This window comes from Andrena cerasifolii, chromosome 8 (assembly GCF_050908995.1).
Source record: "Andrena cerasifolii isolate SP2316 chromosome 8, iyAndCera1_principal, whole genome shotgun sequence".
Classification (NCBI taxonomy): Eukaryota; Metazoa; Arthropoda; class Insecta; order Hymenoptera; family Andrenidae; genus Andrena; species Andrena cerasifolii.
Window position 1 is genome coordinate 10,294,754 of NC_135125.1, and position 17,203 is coordinate 10,311,956.

Sequence of the window (17,203 nt, forward strand, 5' to 3'; positions counted from 1 at the left end):
CTACAGGCTCCTAGCGATGAAACTCGGGAGTTTCGCTCGCCTCAAGGACCGAGGGTTTCTCGTTCGATTGAAATATTACGCCGTTCAGGTTGGATGGTCGGGGAGACCCGGGGGAAGAGCGCTTTCCATCTACCCTCGCGTACAAGGTTCACCGCGATGATTAAATTTGCATGAAAAACCGAGACACAGAGCGGACAGGCGGACGTCGCTGCCTCTCGGATGTTACGCGAGCGGCGTGGCAGCGCGGAGAGGAGCTGACAGCCTGGAATAGAGTTCTCATCCCCGCTTTTGCCGCCTCGATGGCCACCCCATCGGAGATCATCCGCGTTTCTGTCGACTCGAATGGCTCGATCGCTCTGCCGCTTCCAATTAAAGTGTTTTCTCATTAATGATCCCGGCTGGACGGCCGAGCGCATCGGGATCGAGTAAATGGAGAAGGAACGCTGTCGGGTATGTCAATAGGATCGGATTCGACCATAATTGCCGGATGAGAGGGAGGTTATTTATGGGATCTATGAAGATTGCGATTGATCGGGCTCGAAATAGATTTATGGCTGAGATATCCAGCGTAAATGGACTTCCGGTGGATCTCGCGGCTGGAGCCGACGGATAAGGCTAATCCGTGGATCTTGAGTAAATTTGAAGAGGAGTATCGAAGCTGGAGGTCGCCGCGCTGGCCTCCTAGATTATTATTCCCGCTGCACGATAGCGCGATGGAAGCGAAGGGCTCGCAGCGGCGCGGGGTCGTTGCACCGCAAGGAAGGAGGTATAATCATATTTCTTGCTTCGCCCCTTTCGTCCTTCGACTCCTTACGCCCCTTGTTCTCCGTTCGCTCGCGCAGCCCCGTCCACCTCGGAACGGCCACGAAGACAACGTCGTCGACGATGCAGCCGCTAATTACTTTCAAGATTTATCGAGATCGGTCCTCGCGCGCGCGCGCGTTCGGCCGTGTTCCTCCTCCGGATCGATCGTTATCGTCAACCAGCCTCGCCAAAGAAGTTCCACGTCGCGACTAACCCTCGAGTCCCCTCGTTGGCCGCTGCGCCCGCCTGATGGGGATGATCTGGCCGCTCGACGAGAGTACACCGAGCATAATAATTAGGGATCGTTCGCGTAGATGACTTTGTCGCTCGCCGAAGCTACTTATTTGCGCTCCCTCAACGTCCGAGAGCGTGGTGAATCTCAAAGCGGTTTCTGTCCGGACTGAGAGGAGAGCTTGGTGGAAGACAATCCGCTTCCACGGAGAAGGGCACGAAATTCGAGAAGAAGAGGGATAAAAATTACCCCGTTTTACTCGCGGGCAGTCCACGGTTCGTTAGTCGCTGGACGTTCCTTTACGAGGAAGCCGGTGGAACTGGATCCCAACCGTTTACCAATGCCCGCAGAGCTGCCTCGGTTTCTCACGGAAGGCGAGCCGAGATTCCGCGGCGGTATCCGCGTTTTATACGATCGACGGAACACCTGAAAAGTGACGCGCGATCGTTCCCCGCATCCGTAGAGATCCGCGGGGCCACGGAGGCTGGAACGAGATCCATTGCTCGCGGAGGGAATCGAGCGGCCGCGGCCGGCTTGGCGTCGATTTACCTGCCTTCATTGTTTATGAATCTCTTATACCACGGAGGGTTATACACTTGGCTCTTGCGCCGTGCCTTCGCCGTCTCATTATTTATGAATCTACGCGAGAGCTACCGTTCTTCACCGCGAGGATGCACTCGTAAATCAGATTCCTCGAGTTCACCGTTGCAGGGATCCCGGCCGCGATAACCCAGCGAATGCCAGCGCTGGTCTGGGTCGATCCGCTGGTACGTTAGTCCAGTGATGTATTTCGCATGAAAGTTCTCTATATCGCGGCTTGTGGTACAGTAGACAATAGCAACGCCGGACGCACAGCCTCCCTAAAGATTTCTTCGCAGGCGGCCGGCTGCGTGGGCCTGATCTTTACGCCGCGTTCCCCGAAGCTGATCAATTGATCAGGGACGCTGTCGTGCGGGCAAGCGTTGCGCACATGCCGCGAAGTGGCCCTAAGCCAAGGAGGACCAGGATCCTCGGACCCGGCCACGCTATCGCGGGATCGACCGCGAGTAAAATATGCAAATAACAATCTCCCTGCCGGAAATAATAGGTGGGGCGAAGTTAGCCGACGGAAACGATAGTATCTCGCTTCTGAATCTGCCACGCTATCTTCCGACATCGCGCCCGCGGATTCCTCTTGAGTTCTCTCTCTCCTCGGAGCTCCCACTTCTCCACACGTCATTTTTACCGATTTAAGCCTCCACCTGACGCACCCTGCTATCACACTCTGTCGAGGCGAACCTGACGCGTTATTCTGAGTCTTATCGCTGGCCGAAGGATAGAAATGAGGGGCGGTAGCGAGGGAATGGAGAAGAGGCTTAAACAGACGTCTGGAAGACTCGTTAGCGTGGAGCGTGTCGCGACGCTGACTCGCGGAGAAGACCGCGGGCAAGGGGAGACATTAATCCAAGGAACGGTGACGTTGCATGGAGCATAAATCTGCATGTTCCGGTAGCGGTGCTCGCACAGGACCTTCCTGCGCGTCCGGGATGCACGATCGCGATCGCGATCATACGCTTCAAGGGTTTATCGCGGCCCGCGGATCGGGTTTATGCGCCACGCGGTGACCTCGCGGCCTGGGAACCCGACCGGCCGGGTATCACTCGAATTACGTGGGAATGCGATGGAAACGGTCCTCGGTCGCTCGAAAATCATCGAAAAGAGGCCTCGGCGGCGAGCAATTTCCTCGGACACCGTCTTCACCGTTACCCTGCGCGTAATTTGACGGTAATCACCGGCGGATAACCGTCGATCGACACACTTTTGGAACGGCCGATTAGGGAAGAAGGGGAACGGCCACGAAGGAGGATGCTTGGGATCAATTTGAAGTGAAAGACACCGGCGCGCACACAGGTGCGCACCGAGGTATGGTCGAGGACAGCAGAGACGTCACTGAGGAGATAGGGTAAATTCGGGAGGAACGCCACCCTGTTTGGTGGAGAGCCAATAACAAATTTGGTTTCGTTCTAATTAAAATGATTTATATTTTATCGCAATAAGGCACTCATAAACTATACAAAAAAACAAAATCAATTCGAAACTGGAAAAAAGACACAAGGTATGTAGTTTTCTTTTACGGATCGGAAGATATTATAAGTGTGGTATCTCTCCGCCTGTGACGTCTCTCCTGAATTATCGTATATATTCTTTCTCCTACGTGGCACTATTCCTTTTAGTAGAAATCCCGTGTGCTTGAGATCTCCTGGGATTCAAGGAACTGATCCTGTGAGCGCGTTGCATTTGAAGCACCGCACAGTGGGGAAATTTCGCGATTTTATGGCCAAACCACAAAAATAAAATTTTGAATTCGACAAAATAAATGGAAATGTCAATTGAAGAACTAATATGAGAATCAAATGCCACCAATTTTACTGTTAAATGTTTTAATACAAAGAATTAATCCAGAGTTTCAAGTTGCTTCAAACACTTATATTGTTACAATTTTTAAAGTAGTGTTTTAGAAATAATCTTTTCAGATAGGAATCAATTTTCAATACATAAAATAGTTATCAATCCCACAATATCTTGCAATGATTTTCATTCCTATTTTACGTTGGACTATTTTGATTCTATAAATGCAATTATTAATTGCTAATAGTTGCTAATCTTGTAATTATATGCATTTTTTTAAATACGATCCAGTGTGTCTTGTGTAACATATAACATAACTGTGACTGAGACTGGTTCACATGTTATACATTAGAATCCTTTTTATTCTTTTTTAAACGATTTTATTCACCTTCAGGCATGCTCTAACAAAGAAAAAAAAGTGTATAAATGTAAATAATAACAAAATCTTTATCGTTCGTAATTTCTGTAAGTGCTGTTTTTCGGATAATTTAGTTTCACATATATTAAAACGTAAAAGCGCCGAATTTTATATATTAAAAATAAGTTTTCAGGCTCTGACCACGAAAATGGATATAGTTCTTCAATTGACATTTGTCTTAAGTTTGTAAAATTCAAAAATTTAATTTCTGTAGTTTTGGCCATAAAATCGCAAAATTCCCCCACTGTGCACCGCCGCGAACGATATAAGCGCTCATTTTTGGCCGTTCGGAGAAGCACGCTGGCCTCGCCACCGTGTAATTGATTCCTCACAGGACTGGCAGATCCCATCGCGTAATTGCGTGGACGAATCGCCGCGAGACCTCCGCATAATCCGGACCAGGCTATCGCGACTTTGTAATTAACCGCCGCCGAGTAATCTGCGATTCTAATAAGCGCCGGTGATCCGTGCTCATCTCGCCTAATGACCAACAATTTCACCGAGATCCCTCGATATAATTAAGACAAGGCCGACGCGGGGTCGGCCTTTCCTGCATTGCAAATATGCGAACGACATTCAACGCGTCTCGCTCTTCTACGGCACGATTCCTACGGTTGAAATCCGTGTGTTAGGATACCCTGGAATGTTAACTGACATTAGCACATCTTAAGCTTCTTAAATTTTCACCGACAGTAGTTACGCGTGGGGTATCCAGCAAGTACTTACCTCCGACGGCTCGAGAAAGAAACTATATTTTTTAGAGAGAAGCCTACGGTAACAACTCGGTCATAACGTCCGTTAAAGTGTTTATTCCGTACGCAGCCTGAAAGATCGTCCACGGAAGAACGCGCTGCCCGCCGCACGTCCCCCGCGCTTGTAATTAAATGATCGCACGGTTCGTTCGTTTAATGAACGCCAGATACCATTTAATTGCCGTTGCCTCGTGTACCGGGGATGCTTTTGCTTCGAACAGCGGGAAAAGTCCTGTTGCCGGACCCCTCTATATAAATCTTGCCCCGCGAGCTGTTTAATATTGATGATTCGATCGGTTTCTGGCCCGCTCGGCCAACTAGCCTGGCAATAAGCCCGAGATCTCTGAAACCAGTTCGTTACCGGTGGACGAGTTAATAAGGCGGATAGATTGGCCTGTGGCGATCCCCTGGACGTCCCAACGATCGGGGGTGGAGGGAAGAACGGCTGCGCTAAACCGGGGCGCATTTGTTACGAGATCATTGTACCTAGTCACGACTCTGGGTTAGGACACCAAGACAAATGGAAAAGCGTGCGACTGGACGCGGCCGGGCCCGTGATTCACGGAGCGATTTCGAGCCGCGGGATAGCCTCTCGATGATGGTCCTAGGGACCCCGACCTTTCATAAACGGGATAATTAAATGCCTGGAGCCGCGATCCAACGGTCCCCGATCGCGGTTATCAATTACGCTGCAGCCAGACAATCGGGCATCTCTGGGGACCATTTGATGGAGCGAATCGAAGGTCAGGGGTGAACTACGGACTCCCTGACGCGCTGCCCGCGAGCGCTGCGCGCATCGAACGCCGGCAGCCGCTGCTAGAGGTAATAAAGTTTCACTGGAGTCGCGAAGTCTGGGCAACTCGGGGACAATGCCACGATGAAGAAGTCTCTACGCTTCGCCTTAGGAGTTTCTCATGGCGGTAAGATACCCACGGGCACGGGCGGAAGCAACGGAGATCGCGTTTATTAGAAACGAAGCTCCTAATAAAAAGGAGGCGTCGGTCGAGGGGCCCGGAAGCGGCGTAGTTCGCGGAACGAAGCACCGGAAGCGACGATCCCCTCTGGCAGGGCCTTGGAAAGCCGTGGAACATCTCGCGAGAACTCGTCGACCAGGTTTCTCGCTCGCAACACCCGGGGACCGGTTGTGACGTAAAGGTCAGGGATCCGCGCGCACGCGAAACGACTTTTCCTGCGAGCCTAACTAGCGAGGACAATGATGCCGACAACGGGGCCCGAGAAATTCGCACGTGTGGCACGAGTCTACGCGCTTCTTCCAATTAATGGCTGTGTCTTTTACGCTTCCTTGAGTTTCCTCGAAACTCTGGAGGAAAACGCATGTCTCCCCTGGGGGTGCGGACATCTGTTCGAGACGGGAGATGTCACGCGACATCCATCACCCCAGTGCTCCGTAGCCCAAAGTTCCACCACACGAGGCTTTCCTTGTCCCTCCACGTGTGTGAAAATCCCTCGCGTTCAAAGTGTCAAGTGACGCCTACAGGCACCGTGGGTGCTTCTTATCTTCGAGTAGAAAGAAACGCGACAGAGTTGACGCCCTAATAGCGGCGTGCCGGGAAAGTTTCTCCAGTTTCCTCAGCTCACCCTGCCGACCTGACCCCCGGAAGAAAGCTCGCTCGTTGACCGCGGCAGGAGCATTAATCTTCGTAACAGAGCATCACCCCATGCACCTAGTGAACCAAAGCGCATTCCTCGTTGTTAGCGTGTGCACTCGCGCGTCGGTTTCAAGCTAGTTTCAACTTTCAACCAGATCGCGTAAAAGTGGCAATGAACTACGAAGAGGTAACGCGAGGACCCGTTAGCTCGAGATTTCTAAAGATTTCTTAAATGACGTTCTACTATTCCACTATAACCCAATTTTCGGGGCGAATCGGATATTCCTGACTTTTTGGATTTTTGTTTGCAGAAGAAACGTTTTTAAGTTTGATTTTATTTCCTATTATTAATTTTAAATCCAAAGGTGTGCTGGCCACGAATATATGATAAAAAATTAGTTTTTTAATGCGTGGCTAGTATTTTTTTACCGTCAAACACAAAGTGATCCGATTCACCCCGGTCTACCCTGCAACAATTAAAGGGAATTAGTCAACTAACCTCGTTAGTCAACTAGCCCCGGTCCCCCCTACCCTGTGATTGGAAGCTTATGATGCTCCTCGGCTGTGAGGCGGTTCGAATAGAGGCGACGAGCAAGTAGAGGCGACGGTGGGGACCTAGATTGAACCTTTGACCTCAGGACGAGCAACGACAAAGCTCTCCTCCTCGGCTGCATGGTCCTCGGTTATTCCAGGCTCGATGACCTCGAACCGAGGATGCGATACGAACGCCGCGCCGTCCTCAGGAGGCCTAACGCGCCGTTATTGCATCACGTTAATTTCAGCCGAGCAATCTCGCGTCATTTACGTGCTGCCGCAATTACCGGGGGTGCCTCGTACGACCCGGGAACGTGTACGGAGGCCGGTGGTTTTTAGCGGCGGGATCGCGAGTGGAGAACGCGCGCGGAATGCCTCCATCCGCCCTGGAGGATCGAGCCTGCGGGACAAACGACCGCGCCGGTGAACGAACCGAGATCGGGCAAGGATAACAATGCCTCGTACGGATAATCCATGGACGAGGAGCAGCGCGAGAGGAGGAATTTTCCGGGGAATTATTCCGCGCAAGGAAAACGGAAATGATGGACGATCGGTTTTAATGGAAGGTCTGGGAGCTACGCTCCGCGCGTGCAAACAGGATCCCGAAGATTGCGCAAAGAAAGGAGCGAGCGGAGCTGCAAAATAGCGAACCTTACACGGCTACCTTTGCTCCGCTGGTATCGCAGAATCGCTCAATCGACCGCGAGGAAAAACGTGGACGAGGCAGAAGGAGGAAGCGATCGATCGTAAATACGTTTTGTCCAGAGGAAGGATGCGCGGATTATAGTCGCTATAGTGGAGTGGAAGAAATCGGCGGGTGGCAAGAAGCGAGGAAAAGAAGAAATCCAGGAAGCGCGTAGTCGGGTTGGCGAAACACGAGCAAAAGGTGGACGCGAGAAGGCAGCCGGGTGGCTTGCGTGCTTGCAGCTTGTGGCCCGCAGCTTGCACGAGCGAATTACTCGGGCCTACGCGCGACACCGACAATCTCGAGGGACTTCCTCCAACCGGAGATCGTCCTTTAGCACTTTTATGAGCGCGCTTCTCTCGATCGGCACGGCAGCCATTTATTCCCCGGGAGATTGATTTACGGACACTTTGCGTCGCTCGCGCGGTAACGAGATATCGGGCCCGCATTCCCGCCGCGCGTCGCACCGAATCTTGGAGATTCGAACACTCTATTAGGCGTGTGCGATGGATAGAGGGCCTCGAAGGGCGATAATTTGCAGCGCCGCGACTCGAGGCGCGTCGAATTTCTAGCTTGCCGCTGGTCTAACCCCCGCTCGTTCGTTAGACGCGCGGAACTCCGGTTGAAAAAGCGTTTTAGATGCGCGAACGTTTCATCCAGCCGTCCCGGTTACGCGTGCACCGAGCGTGAGCGGGCGAGTGGAATTGATTAAGCCAGGGCTCGCATAGGAAGCAGGGAGCGCGCGAGAACGGAGGGCAAGGAGACGCGTCAGGCTGAATCTAATTAAGTTTGTAACCGAGATCTATTGCTTCTGTTTCAGATGGGCTCGTCTGCGATCGGCACGATGGCGGCTGTGGCCGCGGGCGTCGCGCTGCTGACCTTGGTTTCCGTCTCTGACGCTGCTCTGGGTGAGTACGCCTTTTTGCGAAAGCGCCTCGCAGAAAGTCAGGCAGCCCTGGCTAATAGGGCACGAGAGCAGGATAGACCCTTTAGAGCATTGATGAGCAACCCGCGGGCCGCATTTGGCCCGCCTGAACATTTCCATATATCTTTTGAACTGTAAAAGATATCGGAGTGAATTTTGCGCCAAAAAATAGGATAAAATTATCCCTTTCTAATGTTGTATAATTTTATATTTTTTACGTTTATTTAATTCTTTTTCTTTCTGTTAAATTAATTATGATAAAAAAATTTGAAACTGTTTATTTGGTACATTATTTAATACTCTTTTAAGTGGTTTTTAATAGAATTGTTTAATCGTTCGTCATCGAGTCGATTACGACGATCATTTTTTAAAATTTTCATTCTCGAGAATAGTTGCTCACACGCATGTATATATTACTAATAAGCAGTACATCAAATTTAAAGAAAAAAACGTTTTATTGTAAATCAATGTCAGGAATAACAAATTCAGCCCATAAATTATAATTCTTAGATTAGTTACATTTATGTATTTAATATTGCGGCCCACGTAGAGCTTCCACTTGTGGCCCACTTCGGACAAAAGGTTGCTCACCACTGCTTTAGAGTCTAGACTTTAGAATACGCTTACTCTCGTATCTTTTATTAGTTTGAAAGGGACTGTGTTCACGTTCCAGCTAGGACAGCCTTCGAAAAGCTGACGGACTACGATTATCGCGGGACGACGTACTACAGCGTGAGGAACCTGTCGCTGTACGAGTGTCAGGGGTGGTGCAGAGAAGAGGCAGAGTGTCAAGCTGCTGCCTTCTCGTTCGTCGTGAACCCTTTGGCGCCGATGCAGGACACCCTCTGCCAGCTGCAGAACGAGACAGCCGCGACGAATCCTGCCGCGCAACCGCAGAGGGCCGCGAACATGTACTACATGACGAAGCTGCAGATCAGATCAGGTCAGTACCGAACGCGCAAAGGAACAGTGGAGAAAAGTTTATAAAAACTTGATTCTTACGTAGCCGCGACAATTAATTAATTATTATTAAATTTCTTCGATTCGTTACGGCGCACCTGGGCAAAATCGGCGGAGCTTTTTTAAGAGCTCGTAATCCCAGTGCACCTGTCCGCAAGCCTCGTCCTTGGAGAGGCTGAGCGCTACAGCATAATCGAGGCACCAGCGCAACTTCGCTAATGAATGTTAATACCCTCGCACCTCGCGCGCTCCGTTGTGCCGGCGAGTAAACCCTTTCGGGAACAAAGGAGGGCAACGGGCCGCGCGGTACGGGTCAAAGAGAAATCCGGCAATAAGCGAAGGTGCCCGAGCAACAGAAAGGGGCGGTGAACCCTGAGAACGATAATCCAGGTTTACTTGCTAGTGGCCAAGTCGACCGGCAGCAGGTAGACGTGCAAATAAATGGAGAAGCCGGTAGCTTCTGGTCGAGAGGAAGTTTGTTTGCCTGCGTCCCCTTGCCGCGTATCCTGATATCGTGCAAACACCACTCGAATCCTTCTTTACCTCGCCACCGAAACGTCCATTTGCGCTCGAATTTGCGTGAAATGGTTGTCATAAGGATAGTAAAACGATCCAGAATTCCAGATTACAGTGGCTCGTAAATCGAAGCTCCGATTTATTTCAGTCTTTTTGAGAGTACAGTATTTTTGGTCCCCGAGGATTTTACAATTTTCACCAGATGGCATCAGGCGCGCAAAGCGCGGACCCCTAGGCGCGCGGGCGGTCGGATTTCTAGCGACAGGGTCTACAAATTTGCCAAAGAGAGGACCCGGCTGGCAGCAAACAATAAAGGATCTGCTGGTACCTTTCGGATGGTGTGAGGAACGCTTTAAGCACGGTCGCCGCTGTAAACAGGTACCTGCAGGGTCGCCGGAGGTGTCGAAAAGATCCCAAGGGGGTCTAAGAAATCCCTAATATTGGTTTAACGAGCCTGCTGGTACCTTTCCCATCCTTCCAAGTGTCTCGGGCCGGTCGTAAAACCCACTCGGACGATCCCCGGACACCTCCAGGGACTCCTTACCGGGCCCACGGCCCCGGGTCAAGCCTGAAAGAACGACGGACTTCGAGGAAGGTCGCCTTTTCCTTGGAACGCGCGATTACTTGCCCGCCGGGCGCCTGGCGAGCCTCTAATAAGCCAGCACCCCTGTTGGCCGGATAGATGACCACGCTCCTACCGATTCCCTCGTCCTCGCCCCGAGTGATTCCCTTCGACGATCCATTTTGAAATAGAACGCTCGCGATAAAGTGCTACAGCCAACGATTGCGAGGCCGAGAGCAAGTTGCAACCAGCGACGCGTTTTTCTAATGCCAGCTTCCGTTGGAAATCCTTCTTTTCTTAAAATAACTTTCGCTGTAGACGGGACCAGCCTCCCTCGTCGAGGTCTCGGCGCGTTAAAAACTCGCAGGGCCGCAGCGGACGAGCCGCTATAACGTTAAAAGTTGGCTCGCGCGAAATTTACGTAACGCCTGTTCCGTTCGTTTAATTCGAGAATCCAAGCGGGCCCCCGACGACCATTAATTTTAGCCGTTCGCTGAGCCACGGATGACAGGGTTCAACGCGGGTTCGCTGAAACACTTCCAGCCGTTGGAGGAGTCGCGAGAGCTCCCCTCGTCGACTCCAGGGCGTCCAGAAATAGTCGCCGGTCCGCGAAGCACCCTGGCGATTTGGCAAATTTATTTTTACGGACCGCACAATACACCGAGCGCGCCCGGAATGTGGGAAGAAGGAGAGCGCGAGTCACAGAGGCGGGACGCGATCCCGCGGAAGACGGAGCGGCGGAACCCTTATTGTCCGCCGCTAAACGGTCCGACCGCTTACCATTGTATCGGCGGGTGTATTTCGGTGGTCGTCAATCTGTCGGGCTTGATGAGGAATTCGCGCGGTGGAGGTGAATCATTCGTGTCGGGGTGACTCGTCGGTTCGTTGGCACCGTCCCACCGAGTCCTCGTCGACATTAGCGCCGGTTTCGAGGGCGGAACAAAAGAAATTGGAGCGCTCGGACCGCTCCCGCCGAAATATATTCGCGTTTCCCTGCCAAGTGCCGCGAGCTTCGTGCGTCAGAGCGCGGGACAGGACCAGGGACGAAAGGGAGAAGGCTCGCGCAATGCCAAGTCACATGTCGCCTCGTCCGCTGATTTCGGCATCGGCGATCGTGTCCCGTGCTCGGCTCGCGGCCCTGTTGCTTTCGCGTGACCGACCAACCGAGAAATTCGCCACACTTGTTCGGATCGGCCGGATGCATAACTGTTCCTCGATCGACGGGATCCATGCCTCGGCTGTAGCGCGAGCGACCTTCTTTCACGCCGCCGTGCCTCCCCACCTGTTATAGGTATCCCGGGGAACCGGTCAATGGAAAAGAATGCAGCTTGCAAGCTTCCATACCGAAGTCGCTTCGCTTCGAGACGTTTTCATCCTCCCGTACTCCGAGCTTCTATTAAATTTCTTGCGCGCCACGCACAGGTCTCCGCGGCTGACGTTTCTATTGCACAAAGAAGCGTTGCGCAAAGAAGCTCGCTCTGCAGCGTGCGTGCGCCTCGTCGTCAGGTGCACGACCGTCGCGTCTACGGTCAGGCTCGTCCACGTGGCCTGCCTGGCTGTAAACACAAAAAAATAGTCTCGCGCGTCGTAAAATTATGTGTACGACGGATAACGAGGGGCAGGTAACAGCGTCGCGATAGACAAACAGGTGTTGACAGACTTTGACGCCGGACGAACGATGATCTCGTTTCAGAAAACGTTTGCCTGCGTCCGTGGTCCTTCGAGCGAGTCCCGAACAAGATGATCCGCGGCCTGGACAACGCGCTCATCTACACGTCCACGAAGGAGGCTTGCCTGGCGGCTTGCTTGAACGAGCACCGTTTCACCTGTCGTTCTGTCGAGTACAATTACGTGACACTTCAGTGCCACCTGAGCGACTCTGATCGAAGAACGACTGGCCAGTACGTGCAGTTCGTGGACGCCCAGGGTGTCGACTACTTTGAGAATCTGTGTCTGAAAGGTAAAGTTCGATGACTGCGAGGACATTTTTTTAATATTATTGTTATTATTATTATTATTAATTAATTAAGCGGGAATCCACATTTGAAGATTTGAGGCTACGTCAGAAACGATGACTTTTCAGGGAAGGAGGCTTGCAAGTCCCAGAGGGTGTTCCAGATGCCCAGAATCGGCGTGGCCGACGACAAGATCGCGCAGTACGCGGGCCTGCATTATTACACCGACAAGGAGCTGCAGGTTCAGAGCGAGTCCGCGTGCAGATTGGCTTGCGAGATCGAGAACGAGTTCCTCTGCAGATCCTTCCTCTATCGGGGCGCCCCTCAGGGATCGGCTTACAACTGCCAGCTGTTCCATTTGGATCACTGGACTCTTCCCGAGGGTCCCTCGGCGTACCTCAACGCGGAACGGCCTCTGATCGATAACGGGGAGAGGGTCGGAACGTACTTCGAGAACTACTGCGAAAGTAGGGCTTCGCTGCTTTCCCAAACTCGCGTTCCCCAGCCGCAGGTGCTCGGCGCAATCGAAAACTTTATTCATGTCTGTCCGCAGAGGGTACAGGCCCGGTCGCCGATCCCCTGCCAGTTGTCTTCGAGACCACGGAGGACCCTACCATAAATAATATGACGAGGACCGATATCAATTGCGACAAAACTGGTACCTGCTACGATGGTAGGTACACGCGTGAACTTAAGATCCCAGCTGAAGACGACGAACGGGTAACGGGGCGCGGGTGTGATCGTGAAACGTTGTTGCAGTATCAGTGGACTGCAAGGACACCCGAATCGCTGTTCAGGTCCGCACGAACAAGCCGTTCAACGGTCGTATCTACGCTCTCGGCCGTTCGGAGACTTGCAACATCGACGTCATCAACAGCGATCTCTTCAGGCTTGACTTGACCATGAGTGGCCAGGACTGTAACACTCAGAGCGTGGTAAGCGATTGGTATAGGCAAGACGATCGCGTAACATCCACGTGTACACTCGAGCACCCCAAGTTCTGTTCAAACTCTATGTTCACCATAGCAGCGTGGCGGTTTTCAGACTGGAGTCTACTCGAACACGGTCGTTCTTCAGCACCATTCCGTGGTGATGACCAAGGCCGATAAGATATACAAGGTGAAGTGCACCTACGACATGTCCTCGAAGAACGTCACCTTCGGAATGATGCCTATCAGGGACCCGGAAATGATCAGCATCACCAGCGCGCCGGAAGCCCCTCCGCCAAGGATCCGTATCCTCGACAGCCGAACCAGGGAAGTCGAGACGGTCCGCATCGGAGACAAGCTGACCTTCAGAATCGAGATCCCGGAAGACAGTGAGTTCTCGTTCGCCGCGTTCCGACGAGCCATCGTAAGATAGATTCAATCGTATCCCTGTATCCGTAGCTCCCTACGGAATCTTCGCTCGCAGCTGCATCGCCATGGCAAAGGACTCGAAGAGCACGTTCCAGATCATCGACGATGAAGGGTCAGTGATTTGCTAGCTCTAGAGGAGTTGTACAGAACGATAAGCTTTACGTAAACGAGGGCTCTTTCATTCCACAGATGCCCCGTCGATCCATCGATCTTCCCCAGCTTCGCGCCGGACGGAAACGCTCTGCAATCCATCTACGAGGCGTTCAGATTCACCGAGTCCTACGGCGTGATCTTCCAGTGTAACGTCAAGTACTGTCTGGGACCCTGCGAGCCGGTAATTGAACAGACCTCGATGCTATTCGCGCGTGTTCTTAGCAGCAGACGAAGGAATCTTGTTGATTGCAGGCTGTCTGCGAGTGGGGACGCGAATCCGTGGAGTCGTGGGGCAAGAGGCGTCGAAGGAGCATCGCGAACGCGACGGAAGAGAAGGCGGAGGACATGACGTTGTCCCAGGAGATACTGGTTCTCGACTTCGGCGACGAGAAGCAGTCGGAGTTTCTAAAGAGCGACGCCAGCATAGACTTCAACGAAGCTGGTAATTTAACGAGGCCAGCTGACTTTCGTTTCGCATCGGTAAGCTCTTGGAAGCAGCGTTAACGGGGACGAAAAATTCTTGCAGACAAAACGGTGACCATAGTGGAGCCCTGTCCGACAAAGACTTCGGTGTTAGTTCTTGGGGTGACGTGCGCCCTCCTCGTGCTGATCTACATCTCCACGATCTTCTGCTACTACATGAAGAAGTGGCTCTCGCCCCGCAAGATGATGCCGTGAGAATTACCCGTCCCAGCTCGGGATCAGCGCGCGGAGGAGCCGAGGCGGTGGATGGTGCAGGACGATGGAAAACTCGGAACGTAAAGTGCAAATTCACGCTCGTCACGGGATCGCTCGCGACGAGCCCGACGAACGAGCGTTCGATCGAGCGCGTGGAAAAATTGCGGCTTGCGCTCGGGGCGTTAATCGCGTTTCGCGTTAAAGGCGCTTCCGAGAAGCGATCGGGCCGCGCGGAAGTGGTCGATTTTTCCAGGCGGTCAGCCGCGATGAGTCGACGCTGGGTTCGTCACGAGGCGCTGCGAACATTGGGAATTCATTAATTCACGATTAGATGGGATCGTCGTATTCGAACGTCACGCGCGGAGCAGTCGTTTCGCGTCACGGGTGCCCTTCGTCAAATTCATTCAGACGAAATTCGAAGTTTCAGGGAGGAACGAAGGGCATCTCTAATAAAGGAGCAGCGTTGGAACACGCGACCGCGCGTGTCGATTGTCACAAGTCGCTTGTGCAACACTATGAAACAGACCTTTTCATCGATGATATTAAGTCGCACTCATTATAGAACACTTTTAAATATAATTTCCACACGGACACGCGACATTACGGATCGCGAGTAAGATCACGAGGGGTTGCCGCTTGCGCAACGCCTCGCGAGGGGGATTAGTTTTACACGTTACAGCCGAAGATCGTTTTCACGGACGGTGACAGAGGTACACCAGGGCCCGATCTAGCAGGCTGCGAGCAGGGCAACTGCCCAGAGCGGCGAATCTGGGGGCGGCAAAGTCGATTGAAAGAGAAAATTAAAATCGATAAAATCCAATAAAAAAGTAAAACTTTTAAAGACGGGATAAACAAGTAGTTAATATATGTTTGAATTTAGTATCAAAATTAAAAATTGCTTCTAAATCACCCATATAATTACTACTATACTAGGGAAAGATGCGTACCTATATTAAAAGTCTTAGATTTTTCCCTTTTCTTATATTTATTTTGTTACATTCGTTAAATCGCTTTTTTAGATTTCAAAAATAGGTACCTACCTCCTACGTATATATTTTATTTTGCTTTGTTCCTTTTGTTATGAATACTATTTTTTTTATAAAACAAGAGGCTTTTGTTAGTCAGCAAATATCTACAAAAAAGTTTCGCTCACTGTCCAAAATTCTATTTTAAAATAATCATTTATAATTAAATATAATGGGAGGCAAAGATCATTTTTGCCTAGAGTGGCGGTAGAGCTAGACCGGGGTCTGAGGTACACACACACATACACACACACACGCGTCGGTTTCAAACTATCTCTTTATAGGACATGCTCTACACTTATACATTTTACGTCTCTAACGACATTCCATTCCTTTATACATATTATTTATCGTGCATATCGGATCTTATAGATCGCATAATGGGACGAAGATCGCAGGGATCTTGCGTGCAATATTTCGTGGCGAATCGTGGAACGTCGGTTTTCTCCGAGGCGACGACAGGATCGGAAACGAAGGGGAGGCGGGTGGGACGGCGTGCCATGCGCCTCCCGTCGGGATCGCATCCACGTTTCATTCGACGAGACTCTCTCGAGTCGAGCATCGTCGGCCGGCCGAAAATTGTTCCTCGATCCGCGGATTATTAAGTTCTTTTCTCTACGAGCGACCAGGGACATCCTGACGACGAACGTTGTAACGAGTACACTTTATTTAAGGTCATCTTAGACACAGCTAACTGTCTTATCCCATAAGAGCTACTTCTGATCGAGTTGCAAGGAGAGCAGAGCCGAGTGCGCCACCCCCCTCTCGGTCGGCGATCGTTCGGCACGGCCCTGGCCACATTTTACTCCACGGAGCTCGACTTGTAACCCGTATCAAGACTAGCGATATTTAAAGGTTCACGCTTCACTAACGTCTCTAACGATACAACCTAGCGTTTAAGGTAGGAAGTAAGCGGAACATGTAAGCATAGGTAAAGGAGGGCGAGCGGACGAGCGAGAGGTAGAGAGACATTTCTCGATCACGATCAGCGGTCTCTGTCTCGAGACTATTTGGTGCTTCTGTCGAACGCTTAGAGCGGCCTTGCTTTTTGTCCAATAAAGGATCTGATCTTTTAAAAGTTACAATCATTGGTAAGCGAGAATCGCACGGTGAACCTCCTTCTACCGTGAATTTCTGGTATGGCACCATTCTGCATCGTTTGAATGCATTTTGAGTACAGACAATGAATCGAGGTGCAAGAGGGAAATAGCAGCGAGGAACACGATCGTAAATTGCGTAAAATATCACTTATATCCCTCGGGTGTCACTCTCGCGCACTTACTGAAATAGCTGAGAAAAACGAACAATAGTTGAATGAGTATAGGCGAGCGCCATTAAAATTGAGCTTGACTTATTTATCGGCTGTTCCTCGCTGCATTTATTGGTATGGCAATTACGGTGGGTTTCAGAAAGAGCCACCCCTCCGTCGTGGGTAGAAACGAATAAAACAAGTGTATATATTATTGGATTGCAGTAGGTATTGAAATGGAGACACACATACACGCATCAATATCACATGTATTTGTACTCTATTTATGTACGCGAATGTTTTAATAATTAAACGAAGAACAATTTCGAAAACACCTCCCTTCCTGGTTCGTCTGATAAGGGATAATATAAATAACTGTTGCTTCCACGAAGCTTTCGA

At 51.1% G+C, this 17,203-nt stretch overlaps 1 protein-coding gene across 4 annotated transcripts in view; it reads left to right on the forward strand.

Annotated features, from left to right (window-relative positions):
• The window catches only part of Tyn (trynity), a 95,407-nt gene extending 78,271 nt beyond the window's left edge, over positions 1-17,136 (forward strand). For 2 of the 4 annotated variants that reach the window (XM_076818428.1, XM_076818427.1), the window contains exons 2-12: positions 8,244-8,331; positions 9,022-9,291; positions 12,080-12,346; positions 12,470-12,808; positions 12,895-13,014; positions 13,101-13,276; positions 13,368-13,659; positions 13,730-13,811; positions 13,889-14,033; positions 14,105-14,294; positions 14,379-17,136. In XM_076818428.1, the coding sequence (XP_076674543.1) occupies positions 8,244-8,331; positions 9,022-9,291; positions 12,080-12,346; positions 12,470-12,808; positions 12,895-13,014; positions 13,101-13,276; positions 13,368-13,659; positions 13,730-13,811; positions 13,889-14,033; positions 14,105-14,294; positions 14,379-14,530 (2,121 nt within the window). In that variant the 3' untranslated portion in view covers positions 14,531-17,136. The remainder of the gene's footprint in view (positions 1-8,243; positions 8,332-9,021; positions 9,292-12,079; positions 12,347-12,469; positions 12,809-12,894; positions 13,015-13,100; positions 13,277-13,367; positions 13,660-13,729; positions 13,812-13,888; positions 14,034-14,104; positions 14,295-14,378) is intronic. The other 2 variants (XM_076818429.1, XM_076818430.1) reach the window with 2 other exon arrangements.
• The last annotated feature ends 67 nt before the right edge of the window (positions 17,137-17,203 follow it).